This window comes from Harmonia axyridis, chromosome 3 (assembly GCF_914767665.1).
Source record: "Harmonia axyridis chromosome 3, icHarAxyr1.1, whole genome shotgun sequence".
NCBI lineage: Eukaryota > Metazoa > Arthropoda > Insecta > Coleoptera > Coccinellidae > Harmonia > Harmonia axyridis.
In genome coordinates, this window is record NC_059503.1 from 62,208,010 (window position 1) to 62,226,395 (window position 18,386).

At 33.4% G+C, this 18,386-nt stretch overlaps 2 protein-coding genes across 4 annotated transcripts in view; one reads left to right on the forward strand and one right to left on the reverse strand.

Annotated features, from left to right (window-relative positions):
* The window catches only part of LOC123674752 (glucose dehydrogenase [FAD, quinone]-like), a 31,473-nt gene extending 17,547 nt beyond the window's left edge, over positions 1–13,926 (reverse strand). Inside the window, exon 1 of one of the 3 annotated variants that reach the window (XM_045609815.1) lies at positions 13,556–13,926. In XM_045609815.1, coding sequence (XP_045465771.1) covers positions 13,556–13,570 — 15 coding nt within the window. In that variant the 5' untranslated portion in view covers positions 13,571–13,926. Of the gene's footprint in view, positions 1–3,499; positions 3,984–13,555 lie in introns of those variants that run through there. The other 2 variants (XM_045609816.1, XM_045609817.1) reach the window with 2 other exon arrangements.
* LOC123674766 (flotillin-2) overlaps positions 1–18,386 on the forward strand; it is a 374,288-nt gene that overhangs the window by 115,479 nt on the left and 240,423 nt on the right. The gene's annotated exons all lie outside the window — the stretch shown is intronic.

Sequence of the window (18,386 nt, forward strand, 5' to 3'; positions counted from 1 at the left end):
TTTTTCGATCTATTAATTTATTCATATTATGAAAGTATATAATTGACCAATTCTCTTATTGTCTTTTCTCACAAGAATCAATCAATATGCACTAGGTCATATCAAATCACGATATTATCTGTTGTATCTGGCTCAATCAATAAATAAAAAATATTATATTTCTTTTCAGGAATAAAATATTATTATTCATCCTGTGAATATTTTCCCATGGAGGCATTGGAGGCATAAGGTCCAATTTAAGAATTTATCAGAAAAAGTATAGCTAAAAGTATAGCCAAAAGGCCAACGATAGAACTAAAAAAAATTCATGAGTACACTCAATTAACTCTAATTATGTATTGAAAATCGATGATTTTTGACATGTATTGATTTATTCCAGATTGAGAGAAAAACATTGTGGAGTTGTTATGTGTTCAATATCCTTCAGACATAATTATGTCAGGTATTTCAACAAGTTCGAATATATTAATTATTGAAAAGTTTAAGGACACATTCCTCAAGGAGAAGCGCTAACCGCAGACACGTGTTTCATGCTTTCGGCCCTCATCAGTGCGGCGAAAAAGTGTTGGGATGAGCAACACTTGATGGAAAACAATAAACGAACTCTTCTCTTCAAAATATGGTTAACGACAAATCTCGCGATGAATGCTGACATCATGTGACTACAATAACTCTAATATCTCGAAAACGGTTAATTTTTTTGTATTTGGATAACAACACCCTTTTCATATTATTTTCTTCATTTTTATAGATTTTGCTTCAATTTTCGTTCTGATACCTATACAATGAAAGGAGTTGTTCCAAAATAATTATGACTCGCCTTTTTAAAACACCATTCATAACAAAATCATCAATGTAGAAGTGCAATAAAAAAACATACATTTATGCACGAAATTGCAATCTGATGGCATTCACCGTTCAATTTCATCAACTTTGGAAGGATATATCTCCCTTAATATGCATTTTGGGCCATAAGTTCATTCATCAAACTATACTTATTTTTCCTTGTAATATCACACCCGGAATGCTCGGTCCACATTTTTGACTCACCCTGTATATTTTGATAGGATGACACCTTGAAGATTAATTCAGTTATATTTTTCTCCCAGACCATTAAGAAGGTTAATTTTGGGGTACATATTCTGAGATCTACGACAGATCAAAAAACTTACAGAGGATGAAATTTTAGTACTTCAATCATCATCATCATCATTCAGCCCTACTTCAATATATCCAAAAAAATAAAAATACCTTCGTTCAAACAGAATACCTAGTTATTTATAATATGAGTGCATTGATTATTCTTCCACTAGTTCGAAATTCAAAAACGAGCCACGAATTGAAGAGTTTTTTAAAGAACGACTTTCAGAATGAGCCTTCTGTACTAGTATTATAGATTTTTTCCCCAATTCCCTGAATTTTTATTGATGCTAATGTTGCTATAAGTATCGTTTATTGATTATGGCATAAAAAAATGCTGGTTGGTAGAACTGTTTTCTGTATCGCAAATTTGATAGCTAATAACATATCCGTGACAGAAACCAACTTATAATTAATGAAATACAACCATGTAATCTGTGTGATATTGAAAAATTTCCGCACGATTTTGTCCTACAATGTATGACAGAATGAACGGATTTGCCACTGAATAAGAGAATAATAATTGATGCTAAAATACCGGTTTCAAAGCTCATAGGAAAATTACATGAATAGTGGAAAAATTATATATATAACTACGAATTTAAAAAAGACAAGCTGCTTAATTCTCATCTGTGCTCATCTCATTTTTTCGAAACCTTCCTTATCGATGCATGTAAAATTTGGAGATGCATCCATTTTAATTCAGACGTTCAAAAAAACAACGCAACAAATTATCATTTCGTGAAATTTGAGGCCTCAAAGTTTTCTTATTTTCAGTTCAATTTTTGGAATTTTCTGTTCAAAATGTAAGTAGATATACTTTTTTTTTAACTTTCACATTTAATTATTTGTTAAATGTTTTCTTATTAGTCATTATACAGGATAAATAGAAGTTTGTTGTTGAACCCTAATTTTAATAGAATAATTTCTTGGTCAAATTCTTTCAAAATACAAACATTTATTATTAGAACCATTATTTTCCAACATTTTGTTCATTGGTTTATGCTTTCAAGTGCAATTGGTCATTTTCAAAAGACGATTGAACTCCCATCAATAATTTACCCATTTTTAAGATGTGTTATTTTTTTTTTGTCCGTGAAGTTATTACCCACTTTTACGAAAATGAAGATTTCTTTTGCATTCGTTAGTAACCCATAAGTTACTATTTCTAACACAAAAATTTCGTTTGTACCTCGAAGATACTGGTAGAAAAATACCGCATACCACTGCGGTCCCAACTTTTTTTTTTATTTTTTCGATTTTTCTCGAAAATAAAATCAGTTTGAAAGTACAACGTTTGTAATTGTTTGTAACAAAAAAATGTTTGTTTGTAACCTTACCTATAATGAAAAAATGTCATTACTAAAATGCGAAGTTAGCACCCATTTTTTCGAAAATGAAGAATTTTCTTCTGCATTCGTTAGTAACTCGTAAGTAACTATTTAGGTTAGGCTGCAAACAAAAATTTTTGTGTCACAAACAATTACAAACGATGAATTTTCAAAATGAATTTTTTTTGAAAAAAATCGAAAAAAAGCGTGAAGTTGGCACTCCAGTGGAATACGGTATTTTTCTACCAGTATCCTCGAGGAAAATTTTACTAGTTACTAAAGAATGCAAAAAAAAATCTTCATTTTCGAAAAAGTGGGTGCTAACTTCACGGATACTTATTTTTGGACTGTTTGACTTTGCTCATTGTGCCATAAAGTCAGTTCGAAAGCTCAGTCTATGGGTTCAGCAATGAGAAAGCAAAAATTGATTGTTCATTTAAAATGATTAGAATCTTTGCAAAATTTATTCATGCAAACTTAATGAATTCAAATTAAAAATCGAAAATTTAGTTACTATTGAAACTTGAATAATCTGAATAATTTTTCACAACAAATTTAGGGATATTTAGTTTTACAAGCTCTTATTACTGCTTGGATATGTCGGTTCATGCTGTCAGGTAAGTTACAAGTTACTTCCTATCTTGAGGAAGATTTTGCCACTATTTCTCCGCAATTTTCCGCACTTAAAACCATGGTTGAAGCTCTTTCAGATCTGTAATTAGTGCACTTCAAGGCATGCACCTTCTTAATAAAATTTCAAATTTGAAAGAATTTTACCATACACCCACAGGATATTTTAGAATTTGAGCTTGACAACAAACTTATAATCAACTCTGTATAATGATTAATGAGTTAGCATTCAACAAAAGATGAAATTTTGAAAATTGAACTGAGATTTCAAATTTTACCGAATATAAACTTGTTGCGTTTTTTTTTGTATGTGAGTGTATTTACATTAATTTCGAAAATTTTAGGAAACGGAACTCGACAATTTATTTCGAATTAGGATTATTGAAATTGATCCTCACCTCCGCTATCACATATATATATTCCAAGATAAATCACTCAGTGAACAACCACGATATCAACATGCCAAACTTTCGCGGCAGATTCAAATAAAACACGATGTTGCGATTGCAGTACTGCCAGTGGGTACTTACGCGTATTGCACCAATTGACCGGCTATATCGTAACAAAACAATTGGTATGTTCGAAGGTTTTCTTCTTCGACTCCTACCCAACAACGGTCACCTTCGAAATTGTCTACAATTTCTCTCTTCGGCGATGAGTCCAAATTGTCCTTTTTTTCCGAATATTACGCAACAGGCAGAAGGCAAATACTGTCGCGCAGGTGAGCTAACGGAATGTTTTATGCGAACGCATCTATTGCTTTAGTGACGTCAAGGGTAGATCGCGGCATCGAGCAGATTTTGGGGTTTCCCTAGGTCGTGTTTTGGTCTAGACGGTAGTCTGGATGATTGCTGCTGGGATTGGAAGTGGTACTTATGTAGGTGTTTTCGGTTACCGATTGGTGGGTTTGGGAGTCTTAGTCCATTTGAGTCATTGACTAGTTGATCTTCAAAAATTTCCGTGTTTTATTCGCCGAAGTTCCATATCTATAAATGGTATTTTGGGTTATTTCCTGATGGGAATTCACGAATTCCATCAGATGCTTCAAAAGAATAGGCGATGTTTAAATTGATTCTACCATAAGAGAAATGAGAAATGCAGTGACGTGATATCAGGAGCTTTTGCCAGCATGTTTAAATTCGTAATAATGTATTTCATGCAATTCCACATGAACAATCAATTTTTTTTTCATTTATCCAGATTTTAGTGCAATAACTTTGACGTCGGATAACAACTCTTTTCACGAAAAAAATTCCAATAAGCATATAACCTAACAAGCATCAGTTTTTTTCTTATAACTCTGGTATTATTACATTTATTGTTTTAATTTTTAGGTATCAAAGTCTTGATTACGTTATGTTTCGAATAAGGTAAGTGTCTCCTGCCAAAAAAATCCACTAGCGTATAAAGAGGTGCGATGATTCTTTGTTTATTGAAAATCTACACCATTGTCTCTTTTCGAGAAAATTAATTCGTTTTTGATATCAACAGAGCTTCATTAAAAAAAAAGTTTTTTTTTTCATAGAATATAGATACCATTTTTGAGATAATCGAATACAAAGCAGATACTATCCACTAAAATCTACAAAAATTAATTTTTCAAATTTTCCCATTAGTGATAAATGAAAGTACAAAAATTGGCATAGTCTATCAGACACAAACAATAAAAAATATTCACAAAATTTGTTTATTGTTTGAGTGTCTTCTAGAAATGTTTAATTGAATGCTATTTATACAGGGTGTTTCATTGGGAAACGGAAATACTTCACAGGTGCATAGGTGGCATCAAGGCGGTTCTGGAGATACCCCATTTATTGGGTCCTACTGTCTTCGTAGCTGAGATACAGGGTGTTTTACGAATTTTGCCCGTTTCTTTCTGAGGCCATATCAAACGAACCACCCGGTATATTTTCTTTATATTTGGCAAATATGTTCCTACTTGAGAGCCCAAACGTATCATGCAATAACCGCTTTGAAAATCCAGGTCTGGGTTAACAAAAAATTAAGAATCATTTGAATCCTCGTAACAACAACTTGTACATCGGAATTTTGAAAATCTGTTTTAATATTCGGAAACACCACTAAAAACTAAACTGAGACGTTTACTTCAAATTCTCGCGCAGACAGTTTTACTGCAGAAATTTTCAACGTAAAAGTGAAGTTTTAAAGAACTTGGATACCTGAAAGTGGTTTGAAGTGACTTTTAACAATGAATTATCAAAAATATGGAATCCATAATTATTTCAAGATTACTTTGTGATTCATTTTTACACTGTATACTATTTCAGCTCTGTTGATTTCAGAAACGACACAATTTTTTCGAAAAAAAGACAGTGGTGTAGATTTTCAATTAGAAAAGGATCATAGAACCCCTATATGTAATAATACTGGAGTTATAAGTAAAAACTGATTTTTTTTTCAAACTTTAACACTTTCAAGGACCCCCGATCTCTTTTTTTCAAATTAAAAGAAATCATAAATCAGATCGTAAATATCTTGTGCCGTTCTCGAGTTACAGAACGTTTCTGAAAAAGACTGTTTCAAATATTTTGGATTTCGAAATAAATGAGAAATATTTATAGATAAGGTCCCATTTCAGAACCGAAGTCAAAAAGCTCATGTCTTTGAAAATGATGACAAAGTCTACAGTTTTATTATACCCGGTATTCGGTATTTAACTGCATATGCGTTCGAATTGTTTCTTTAATTAGAAATGAATTCGGCTATAGAATTTGGGATGTTATTTATTGTGTTCCTAATTTCCTTTGAATTGTGTCTTCAAGGAAAATCTGCAGAGAAGGAGATAATTTTTAATCTGTAGATGTGGTCAGAATGTTTTCCCAACAAGTTCAAGGCTAAGTCAAGATGCTGAAAAAGCAGTAAAAAAATAAACAGTTACACTGCTTGCCCTCTCTAATTAGTCAGGTTTATGTAATATAGGAGAAATGGTTTCGTATCAAAGTAAGTGGACTTTCAAAGTTACGAGTATAAGCATAAAACTGAGAATAGCCCTGATATGAAGTCAGGAGCTTGAAATCGCTTGTTCAGATTCGTATATATGTATGTACTGTATGTCCCAAATTAGATGCTCCGTATAAAAGCATCTCGAGAAGTGTAGATAAGATAAGGAGAAAAAATATTGAATGACTTCCAATGAATTTTCTCGGTATAATAGGATATCATTTTTCATATCAAATAATAACCTTTTACCTTAAACAAATTCAATGTACCAAAAATTGTTAAAATACAGGCTGAAGGACCCTTGGTCGATGGCCAGTTGCATATGCAATAAAGTACTGTTATTATTATTATTTTTTAGGATATCATAAAGCAGATTCTAGAGTTAAGGGGCGTTTCTGAAAAATGAATGTTTCAAATATTTCGCCATATCTTGGTTTCTGTTCGAGATATTTGAAAAATTCTTGAACTATCATATTTTTTCAGAACTTTTATGGTTGATATGATATTCATATAAGATCATAAAAACTAATAACCGTTTTAGAGATATGCAGAAGAGTAGGTTTCTCTTAATTTGAACACCCTATATTTTTCAACGCAGTTTTTTGTCTGCAGATCTATCGAAAAGCATCCCGTTATTGGTTTTTTAAAAAATGTCATCCGTTTCAAAGAGTTTAAGTTTGTCAGCTTTGACCTTATATAAAGATGTTTTTCTTCATTTCCTCTTTTTTCCTGGAATTTAAAATTGATGTCACGTAAGCAGAAAGCCATTGATTGCAACGGTGATTATTCTATCGATTTAACGTGTGTTACCAACAGATAATATATTTTGCTTTTTTGTTATAATAAAAACAATTTTTTTTTGATTATGTACCTCAAATTCAATAGATGGTGATCATTGAATGATTTAAAATATGACGTCAATGGATTACACCAGACATAAGTGGCTCTCCAACTTTGCCATATATACTAACTGACCAAGAAACTGTACCACCTAGAAGGAGCTGTTTGAATTAAATTTTTTTTTTTTTTGGTAAAAAATGATTGAATTTGGGGAAACAAATCGTGAAGGTTTTCACAAGTAAACAATTTTTGTTACTTAAATATTGTAGTCGATTTTCGCAAGTTTTTTAAATTTTATAACAAATCAGCTGTTGGAGGAGATCCAAAGTCGATGTTTAGTTGTTGTTAAAATACCACGTGTACGCGGAATTTCTCACCAGATAAGTGAATTTGAAAGAGGTCGAATTATTGGTCTACGGAAGGCGAGGTTGTCATTTCGAGAAATCGCTAACCGTACGAACAGAAATCCAACTACTGTGATAAGATATTGTCAAGCGTGGTTTGATAATGCCCAACATAAGGGTATTTTTTTTAGAGCTATAGAACTTTGAATTGCAATAAAACAACGATGGATTATTCGATTGACATGAATTTTATTTATCCGCAAGATAATCTTGTGGCATTACATTTTAAATATGATTTCTGACATATGACCGCCACGGCTGGCTCGGATGTAGTCCAATCTGGACGTCCAATTTTCGATGACTTTTTCCAACATTTGTGGCCGTATATCGGCAATAACACGGCGAATCTTGTCTTCCAAATGGTCAAGAGTTTGTGACTTATCCGCATAGACCAATGACTTTACATAGCCCCACAGAAAGTAGTCTAGCGGTGTTAAATCACAAGATCTTGGAGGCCAATTCACAGGTCCAAAACGTGAAATTAGGCGGTTACCAAACGTGTCTTTCAATAAATCAATTGTGGCACGACTTGTGTGACATGTTGCGCCGTCTTGTTGGAACCACAGCCCATGGACATCATGGTTGTTCAATTCAGGAATGAAAAAGTTAGTAATCAAGGCTCTATACCGATCACCATTGACTGTAACCTTCTGGCCATCATCGTTTTTGAAGAAGTACGGACCAATGATTCCACCAGCTCATAAAGTGCACCAAACAATCAGTTTTTCTGGGTATAACGGTGTTTCGACATACACTTGAGGATTAGCTTCACTCCAAATGCGGCAGTTTTGTTTGTTGACGTAGCCATTCAACCAGAAGTGCGTTTGATCGCTAAACAAAATAAAATGGACGTAGTGCGCGATACCTATTCCGCACAGAACCATTATTTTCGAATCAAAATTGCACTATTTGCAAGCGTTGTTCAGGCGTGAGTCTATTCATGATGAATTACCAAACCAAACTGAGAATAAATCACTTGACAGCTGTGAAATCGGTCGCCATCTTGAGCAGTAATGCCAACTTAAAGTTATATACCTCGAAAAAAAAAAACACCCGTTAGAAAAAGAGGAGGCACCGGACGTCGAAGAGGCGCAAATGAAGTTCAGGATCGACGTCTAAGACGCATGGTCATTAGAGACCGATTTGCGACAACTCGATCTTTGGCTGGTGGTTAGGAGAACAAGGTCATCCTGCAACTTTCCGAACGGTTTACCGCCGGATAAGGTCTTTTTGACTGCAACATTATCGACCCCATCTTGTGTTACCTCTGATGGTTGAGCATCGTCGGCAACGATTACAGTGGTGCAGAAAACATTGGATTGTGGAATGGCATCAGGTCTTTTTTTTTTATGATGAATCTCGATTCTCCTTGGGTGCACTTGAAGACCGAAGAAGGGTTAGACGATGTCGGGGAGAAAGACGTGAACCTCAGTTTGATGTTGAGCGTCATGTACACCGGGCAGTAGGCGTTATGGTCTGGGGTGCTATTGCACATGCAAGTAGGTCACCTTTAGTCTTTATTCGAGGTAACAAGACAGCGCTGCGTTACCTTCAAGAAATAGTGGAGCCATATGTTCTCCCTTACGTTAACCAGCTCGAGAATCCAATATTTCAGCAAGATAATGCCTAACCTCATGTTGCCAGAGTTAGTTGGAACTTTTTCCAAGCGACCGATGTGAATCTTTTGCCATGGCCGCCCAGATCCCCCGATCATTCGCTCATAGAGCATGTTTGGGACATCATGGGTAGAAGGCTTGGAAATTTACCTCAGCCCTCACGAACTTTGGTGACTCTGTGACATGAAGTACAGGTAGCTTGAGATAGTATCCCCCAAGAAGAAATAGACCATCTTATTGCGTCAATGCCGAGACGTGTCGGGGAGTGTAGGGATAATCGCGGTGGACAAACATATTATTGACAAATTTAATACAAAAAATTGTAAATCTTTTTTTTTTCTCCAAATTTCAATCATTTCCTCCTTGCTATACTATCCATGTTTTACCAAAAAAAAATTAAAATTTAAACGGCTCCTTCTGGATGTTGCAGTTTCTTTGTCAGTTAGTGTATTTCGTGGAATGACGATGGAATGAATTTTTCCACAATGGACAACATGTAAAATTAAAGGATATTTAGATTGACTATCTATCTACACTACAATTAAATCTTCAACTTGATTAACGAAAATACTATCAAAATTAGAGATGATCGAAGTGAACTCTGTAATTCCCAAATATTAAACACCTTTGACTGATAGGTAGGTACCTGAAAGCTAACACACGGATAATTGCCAAACATGTTTTTCTCACTGTTGATTTGTACCGGATCTTATTTATGACTTACTTAATCCATTCAATCATTATTTGAAGTTGAAACGCATTAAATATTGTCAAGAAGCCGTCAGAGTATGAAGATAAACTTATGTTGGAAATTGCATTAATAATTTCTAAACCTAATGGAATTGCAGCATGTTATTAAAAATATATGAGAATCTCATGTATCTCATATATGAATAAAACGTTTTCTACTCGATTCAACTGCATGGAATAGTAATTAGGTTAAATTATAGGATTTTCATATCATATAGATGCAAATATATCAAACATTGTTGAAAAACTACCGGTACTATTGACAAATAAGTTCCTTAATTTGAATAGGAACCAAATAAATCTTGTGCTTATCTTATTGATTTACAGAGAAAACTACATTAGAGAGATATTCCTCGAAAAGATTTTTCTAACTTTATTATGTTATGTTACAAGGAACTCTTGAAAATCAGCTCCATAAGATGAGGGAAAACCCGAATACTGATGAAATGTTACTTTCAATTCCTGACTGGTTGTATTGAATCGAGCAATGCCAATGACTTCAACCTTTTGCGTATACAACATATCATTGTGATTGAAAATTATCATGAATTACTTTATTTTCTGATTGCTTTCGTAACGATTTAATTGAAGTATTTTTTAAGTACTTCTCTATGGAAAACTTTAGTTTTATTTTAAATAGTAATTATCAAAATAGAGTTTATTCGTTACAATGCTGTTGAAAAAATCATCTTCACTCGAAGGAACCTCTAACACTTGTGATACCAAATTTGTATGTTGGGTCTAACTTTAAGAGGGGTTTATACCACGTGTTTTTTTCTTGATCTGCCAAAGTTCAACTACTACTCTCTCCTCAGCCTTCGGTGATTGGTGAAGCAATATCAAACGTTCCTCCGATTTACCATCCTTTTCAAACATGCAAGAATTCAAAATACGTTTTCACTTCTTCATTTATTATATTAGAAAAACCGCATTTTCAGCGTTTGACAAGACTTCTTGTATAAAGTTCTTATGTAGAAATTCATAAAAAAATGTATGGTTGTTCGGAAAGTTATAGTATGCATATATTTATTCTTCAATGAAAAAATCATCTAATTCTTTTTTTATCCATTCCAAAAAATCAATGAATAAGGACTTTCCGCAATGATGAACTCTTCAAAATGAATAATAGTGAAAACCTCATATAAAATCGATGGTCTCTAGCGTAAAGAAAGCGTACTAATTTTCAACTGATCGCTGAACGGTATAAGCCTCTCTCAAGATTGTTACAGTGATATTTAATCAATGTGAATAAGAACTGTAGCTATATGATCGATAGATTTGCATGACAGAGTATTCAATAAGCAGACATTTGTTTTTGAAAAAAAAAATCATGTTGTGAGTGTTTCACCAGATACAATAGAAAAAATATATTTCTCACGGTCCGAGTCTTCAACATCTATGAAAGTATTCAAGGAATAAATCGTTTAAAAATTTCTATGGAATGTATTAAAGACCCCGTATCTCATAAACGATTAGACAATTTTTAACACTGATTTCGAATTGTCCTGCTTCCAGTACAAAGGCAGGAAGGAGGATTTCTTCGCTCTATACACTTTTCATTCATTAAGTTAGATTACAGTATAGTGTTATATAGACATAGAAGCAATGTCTCCAAATAATGCAACCATTTTTGGTTTATTAATTTCATCAATAAATACCGCGTTAAAGGAAAAATCATTTCAAGACACTTGAAATTTTCATAGAAAATAATAAAAACTCATAGTATCGAAGGTATGAATTGTTCATTGTATTTTTCCGATGTGATTACCATTACCCGTACTTCAAATTTGGTTGTAACGTGATATTTGTTCTGCTAAGGCAATTTACTCTAAGCCGCACTCTGCACAAAGTCACCACGCTCGGTTATACAGGTGTATAAGGCAGGTACCACTGAATATCCATTCTGATGATTCCTGGTCTCGGTATGGAGAGAATGCGTACCATCGTTACCCAAAAAAAAGTTTATTCCTTACAATTTACCCAAAAATACTGATCACATACATGCATTCGCTTGCTTGCAAACAATATTCAATCGAAGTATGGCAATTAATTCGGTAATATGTCAATAAATTAAAAATTAATATTTATAGGTACGTAATATTTGTGAATGAAATTTTTTTTATACTCATAGGACATAACATTCAATTCGAAATGATTTATTTTACGATTTTTTGATTCGCAGAATATCATTATCATAATAATGAGTTTTTTGTGACCAATCAAACCTTTGTGATTCATTGAATAAGGTACTCAAACTAATTGATCAGGAGTTCGAAGAGTCATTATTTATTATCGCTGTCATAAAATTATTCGATGGGTTCATTGTTAACGTCGTTCGATAATAATTAACATAATAGATACGATTGAAATTAATAAGAGGTGTAATCAATTATTGAAGTCATTCTTATCTTCAGAATTGAATTTCACTACAATACTACACACCGATGGATTTCAAATAGAATAATCAATTTGTACGTTTCGAATAAATACGTTAGAAATATTGGGTGTTCTTTTTCGAGGTATATAACTTTAAGTTGGCTTTACTGTTCAAGATGGCGACCGATTTAACAGCTGTCAAGTGATTTATTCTCAGTTTGGTTTGGCAATTCATCATGAATAGACTCACGCTTGAACAACGGTTGCAAATAGTGCAATTTTATTTCGAAAATAATGGCTCTGTGCGGAATACGTATCGCGCACTACGTCCATTTTATTTTGTTTAGCGATGAAGCGTACTTCTGGTTGAATGGCTACGTCAACAAACAAAACTGCCGCATTTTGAGTGAAACTAATCCTCAAGTGTATGTCGAAACACCGTTACATCCAGAAAAACGGACTGTTTGATGCGCTTTATGGGCTGGTGGAATCATTGGTCCGTACTTCTTCAAAAACGATGATGGACAGAACGTTACAGTCAACGGTGATCGGTATAGAGCCATGATTACAAACTTTTTCATTCCTGAATTGAACAACCATGATGTCCTGGAGTGGTTCCAACAAGACGGCGCAGCATGTCACACAGCTCGTGCCACAATCGATTTATTGAAAGACACGTTTGGTGACCGCCTTATTTCACGTAGTGGACCTGTGAATTGGCCTCCAAGATCTTGTGATTTAACACCGCTAGACTACTTTCTGTGGGGCTATGTAAAGTCATTGGTCTATGCGGATAAGCCACAAACCCTTCACCATTTGGAAGACAACATTCGCCGTGTTATTGCCGATATACGGCCACAAATGTTGGAAAAAGTCATCGAAAATTGGACGTCCAGATTGGACTACATCCGAGCCAGCCGTGGCGTTCATATGCCAGAAATCATATTTAAAATGTAATGCCACAAGATTATCTTGCGGATAAATAAAATCCATGTCAATCGAATAATCCGTTGTTGTTTTATTGCAATTTAAAGTTCTATAGCTCTAAAAAAAACTTCCTTCATTAGCAGTGAGTATAGTTCGTCCAAAGAAACTTACGTAAAATTTTTGTGGAGAAGGATCCCCAAGAAAAACTTCTATTTGAATGTTCTTAAACACAAACTAGATGGATTGACTTGAACCATTTCTTTTCTTTTTTGTCAAACGTTCTTCAGTCCATTCAGACTGTATTTACGAAAAACTCAACATTATACTATGTATATATATATGATATGTTGAGGTTTTCATCGGTCATCTGTATATGAAAAGTTTCAAGTACTATTTCTTTCCATTGGAGACACATATTTCAATGTTCTAATGAAAAATATTTCAGTATCATAAAAAAATTGAAACTTTGGAAGGTAAAAATCAGAAACTGGATCACTCTTCATGAATTCATTGACTGAAAATACTTTTCAATTAATTAATCGATAAATTGGAGCCAATTATATTTCATCAGGAAACTTACGTGACATTTCCTCATCAAGAATCTCCCCTACATATAGCAACATCTAGTACGATAACACAGATCTACTGAGTTGAAACTATGATTCCATACTGGCCATTATAAAGTTTTTTATTTCACAAATATAATCTATAGAGATACTTCAGTACACATTGAGTGAGATATATTATTTTTGTTTTTTCAAACCTCGCAATTATTTGCTTCAGGAAATAGTAAATCTTGCATTAATTACCTCTGAAATTATCATATGGAGACAAGATCGCGTGGAAAATTTTTATTTTTTTATGTTAAATATTGCGAAATCTCCATATCAAATGAAATCAATAGGCTAAATTTGCATTATTGGAAGCTCATTGAATTCTGCCGTGAACTTGTTTTTCCTTTAGACAAAACAGACATTTTTCAGGGTTCGAATCTAGAATGCCGCGAGTGTGTTCGGTAAATTTGTTGTCCTGATAATTTAAACATGAAAAATATGAAAAAGTATAAAATTCGTACATGGAGGTTACACAGAAATTAAGTAAAATTAATTTCAATTTAACAAACGCACCAAAGCCACTAATGTTTAGGGCTTTTTATTGATTTCTAGTAAAGGGTGTTTTTTTTAGAGCTATAGAACTTTACATTGCAATAAAACAACTATGGATTATTCGATTGACAAGAATTTTATTTATCCGCAAGATAATCTTGTGGCATTACATTTTAAATATGATTTCTGGCATATGACCGCCACGGCTGGCTCGGATGTAGTCCAATCTGGACGTCCAATTTTCGATGACTATTTCCAACATTTGTGGCCGTATATCGGCAATAACACGGCTAATGTTGTCTTCCAAATGGTCAAGGGTTTGTGGCTTATCCGCATAGACCAATGACTTTACATAGCCTCACAGGAAGTAGTCTAGCGGTGTTAAATCACAAGATCTTGGAGGCCAATTCACAGGTCAAAAACGTGAAATTAAGCGGTCACCAAACGTGTCTTTCAATAAATCGATTGTGGCACGAGCTGTGTGACATGTTGAGGATTAGCTTCACTCCAAATGCGGCAGTTTTGTTTGTTGACAAAGCCATTCAACCAGAAGTGGGCTTTATCGCTAAACAAAATAAAATGGACATAGTGCGTGATACGTATTCCGCACAGAACCATTATTTTCGAAATGAAATTGCACTATTTGCAAGCGTTGTTCAGGCTTGAATCTATTCATGATGAATTGCCAAACCAAACTGAGAATAAATCACTTGACTGCTATTAAATCGGTCGCCATCTTGAACAGTTATGCCAATTTAAAGTTATATACCTCGAAAAAAAAACACAAGTTATAAAGAGTTCTAATAGGTCCAAACCTGCATAGATACGGAGCTAAGAATTTCGAATATTCGCTGGAATAAAATTGGGTAATTCTCTGGTTACTTACTCATTACTAATAATAATAAATTCATTTTGAGTCTTAAAACAGCGTACATAAGTATATAGGGTTTTATCATCTTTGAATGACAAATATTTGTTCGTATTTGCATATCCAGGTGATCTATTCTTAAACGAGATTTATTTTTCAATTCGATGTCTCAAATACTGTTTACGACACATTCAAATATTTCCACCCATGTTTATATTGATAGTTACAGTTTCTGTCCCAAGACTACACCTCGTACCGTACAAAGATTGAAGACGTGTTGAAATCTTCTTCATATCAAATGTCCTTGTACCGAAATCTTTAATGACCCATACCTACTTGCTAATACTTGGATACCTGCTAGTACAAATCAACCAATTGCTCTTGAATTGTTTCAACACAAATTTCTTCATATCACTTATGGTCATAGAATGGATATAATTGAACTTTTGGTTCAATGAGACGATTATTCAAACGCGAAATATTCAACATTTATCACTTAAGTATGAATGTAATATCCCGAGCGATGTTTTATAGGTTACATAATATAATATGGTTTTCATAGACGATATTTTGTCGTATTCTGTTGACCCGTAAATGAATACAGGGTGTTCCAAATTCGATGCTCACTGAAAGAAAAAAATTTCAAGGAACAACTTCTTTTTTCGAAATAATAACATATCACTGAACAGATCATAGATATCTTCTCCAGTTTCATGGCGTTTCTGAAAAATGACTGTTTCTTATATTTCGCTATATCTTCTTATTCTAACATGATCAAATAATTTTATTATCGTTTTCGATATATAGAGGCAAGTTGGTGTTTTTCAAACAGGACACCCCATATTTTTCAACGCAGTTTTTCAGTCGCAGATTTATCGTAAAGCATCCCGTTACCGGTTTTTTCAAAAATTTCATCCGTTTCAAAGATATTGAGTTTTTCGTATTCTTTTTTTTATGGAACACTTTCCTTAATGAGCATAATTCTTCTGGAGTCTAGAAGTTCCGTAAATATGACTGTTCGAAATTTTGTTTTCCTGCTGAATTCAAAACCATGAAAATAAGAAAGATGAAATTTTTGCATTCTGAAGAATAACAGTTGTTATAGAATTTTATATTGATGGTGTCAAAAAAACCACTGAAAATTTAGGAATCGAAAAAACAAACTCAAATCCCCCAACATCAAATCAGGGATTTTTTATACACTGTGTCCGTAAATTATGAAACAAATTCATTTTTAGCTAAACAGACCATTTTAAGAAATAATCTTGAAACACGTCGATTTGTGATTTTAATTTACCGTATTTTAAAATAATAATCTAATATACTTATTGTCTAGAGGCAATTGGTTCGAATGTTAAACCATGTAGTTTGTTACATTTTTAGATTAATAAAAATGAGCTGTTTCCAAACATGTTTGGTACTTGTGGTCTAGCCTCGAGTCAAGCAGACAGAAAATGAAATTATTTCTTATCAATTAAAAAAAAAAACATAGTCGTCTAGTTTTTTGTGCAATCTCATTATTTGTTTAGTAATTTATCGGTGTTCAATGACAGTTTAATACTAAAATATTCTTGGTATTCGTGAATGTTTAAATTATTGCTTAGATTTAATTTATTATTTTTGTCCACCCTGTACCAATTGAAATCAACATGTGATACATTTTTGGAATCAGCCCAGCTAGAGTAATCGGAAAACTGAGTCCAAATGGGAGTGTTTCATTCAAAAAAAATTACGCTGACGTCATTACTCGAAAGTAATTCACCCTGTATATTAGATTATTAATTTGAAATATAGTAAATTAAAATTAAAAATCTACGTGTTTCGGGATTATTTCTTAAAATGGTCTGTTCAGCTAAAAATGAATTTGTTCCATACTTCACGGACACAGTGTATAAATTCAGGTATATGCTAGATAGAAACGATAATGTAGAGAAAACATTGTATGTATTTGAAATTTTCAGTTTATATTATTTCGCGTCAAGATGTCCAATGGAGTCATAATTATTTAGATTATTTAGAAGTAGTTGTCGGTACATACCTATATTATTATTATTGTGAACGACATTTTGTGCAAGACTACTTTACACATCCCTGGAACAATAAGATTGCTAAACAAGTTGTAATTATTTTATGTTATGTTGCCACATATGTACACCATAGGATGTTGTTAAAATAATTTTTGTGTATTATGTATTAGAGGATACTTTTCTGGGAGTATTCCTGTTTGTATCCCGAAACTGAATAAATAAATAAATAAAATAAAAATAAATAAATAGGCTTTTTGAGTAGTTGAGTGATTATGTATGGCATTTCGATGTATGCGCTTGAGTAGTGTTTTAGAAGAATTAGATTCAATGTCTATAGATTACATCGGTTCTTCCATTTCAGTGGAATATATTCTGCAACAAGAAAATACTGTGTTAAATACGTAACAAATCTTTAAAAAAAAAAACATTTTCAAAATTATGGGAAGGTTTTATCGACGTCCTGATCATCCTACAAACGCTTGATCTTAACACCTGAGGTAAATACTTTGCAATATCATTTCAAAATAGTTACTATGTTATAGAACCTAATTGGGAACATTTACCGAATGAAGCAATATGAAACCAAGAAGATAATTCGAATTCTTATCCAAGTTCGAATAACCAGTATATACAGGATGGCCATTTGAAAACGAAACAGACGAGATTACAGACGAAATAAAGTTTTTCGATAGAAATGCTCGGACAGGTCGATTTCTGTTTCGAGGGGGACAACTTAAGATCTAGGTTACGGACGCATAGCGCTTCAACCCTTGCTACTACAACCCTCACCCCCAAATTTTGAATAGGGAAGATGGGGTGAGTGATACCTCATTTGAAAGGTATTTTTATACTGATCTCAGCACAGTAATTGTTTTTTCATTATATGCATTAGTTCTCGAAATATTCTCAACTAAGTATTTGAAAATGAAGTGGTGTTTCCATGGCACTTGTACTGTTTTGTGAAAAATCGACATTTTGAGCTTCAAAACAACCATGACTGTGGCTTCCTTCCTAACTAACTAACGCATGAATATTTCGAGAACTAATGCATAAAATAAAAAAACAATTACTGTGCTGAAATCAGTATAAAAATACCTTTAAATTGAGGTATCACTCACCCCATCTTCCCTATTCAAAAATTGGGGGTGAGGGTTGTAGTAGCAAGGGTTGAAGCGCTATGCGTCCGCAACCTACATCTTAAGTTGTCCCCCTCGAAACAGAAATCGACCTGTCCGAGCATTTCTATCGAAAAACTTTATTTCGTCTGTAATCTCGTCTGTTTCGTTTTCAAATGGCCACCCTGTATGTTGGTATTTCAATACATTTTCATATGAAAAGAGTGAGATCTTGTTTCTTACTCAATTCATCAATTTTTTAAAAGGACAGCGCGTATTAGAAAGCGATATGATC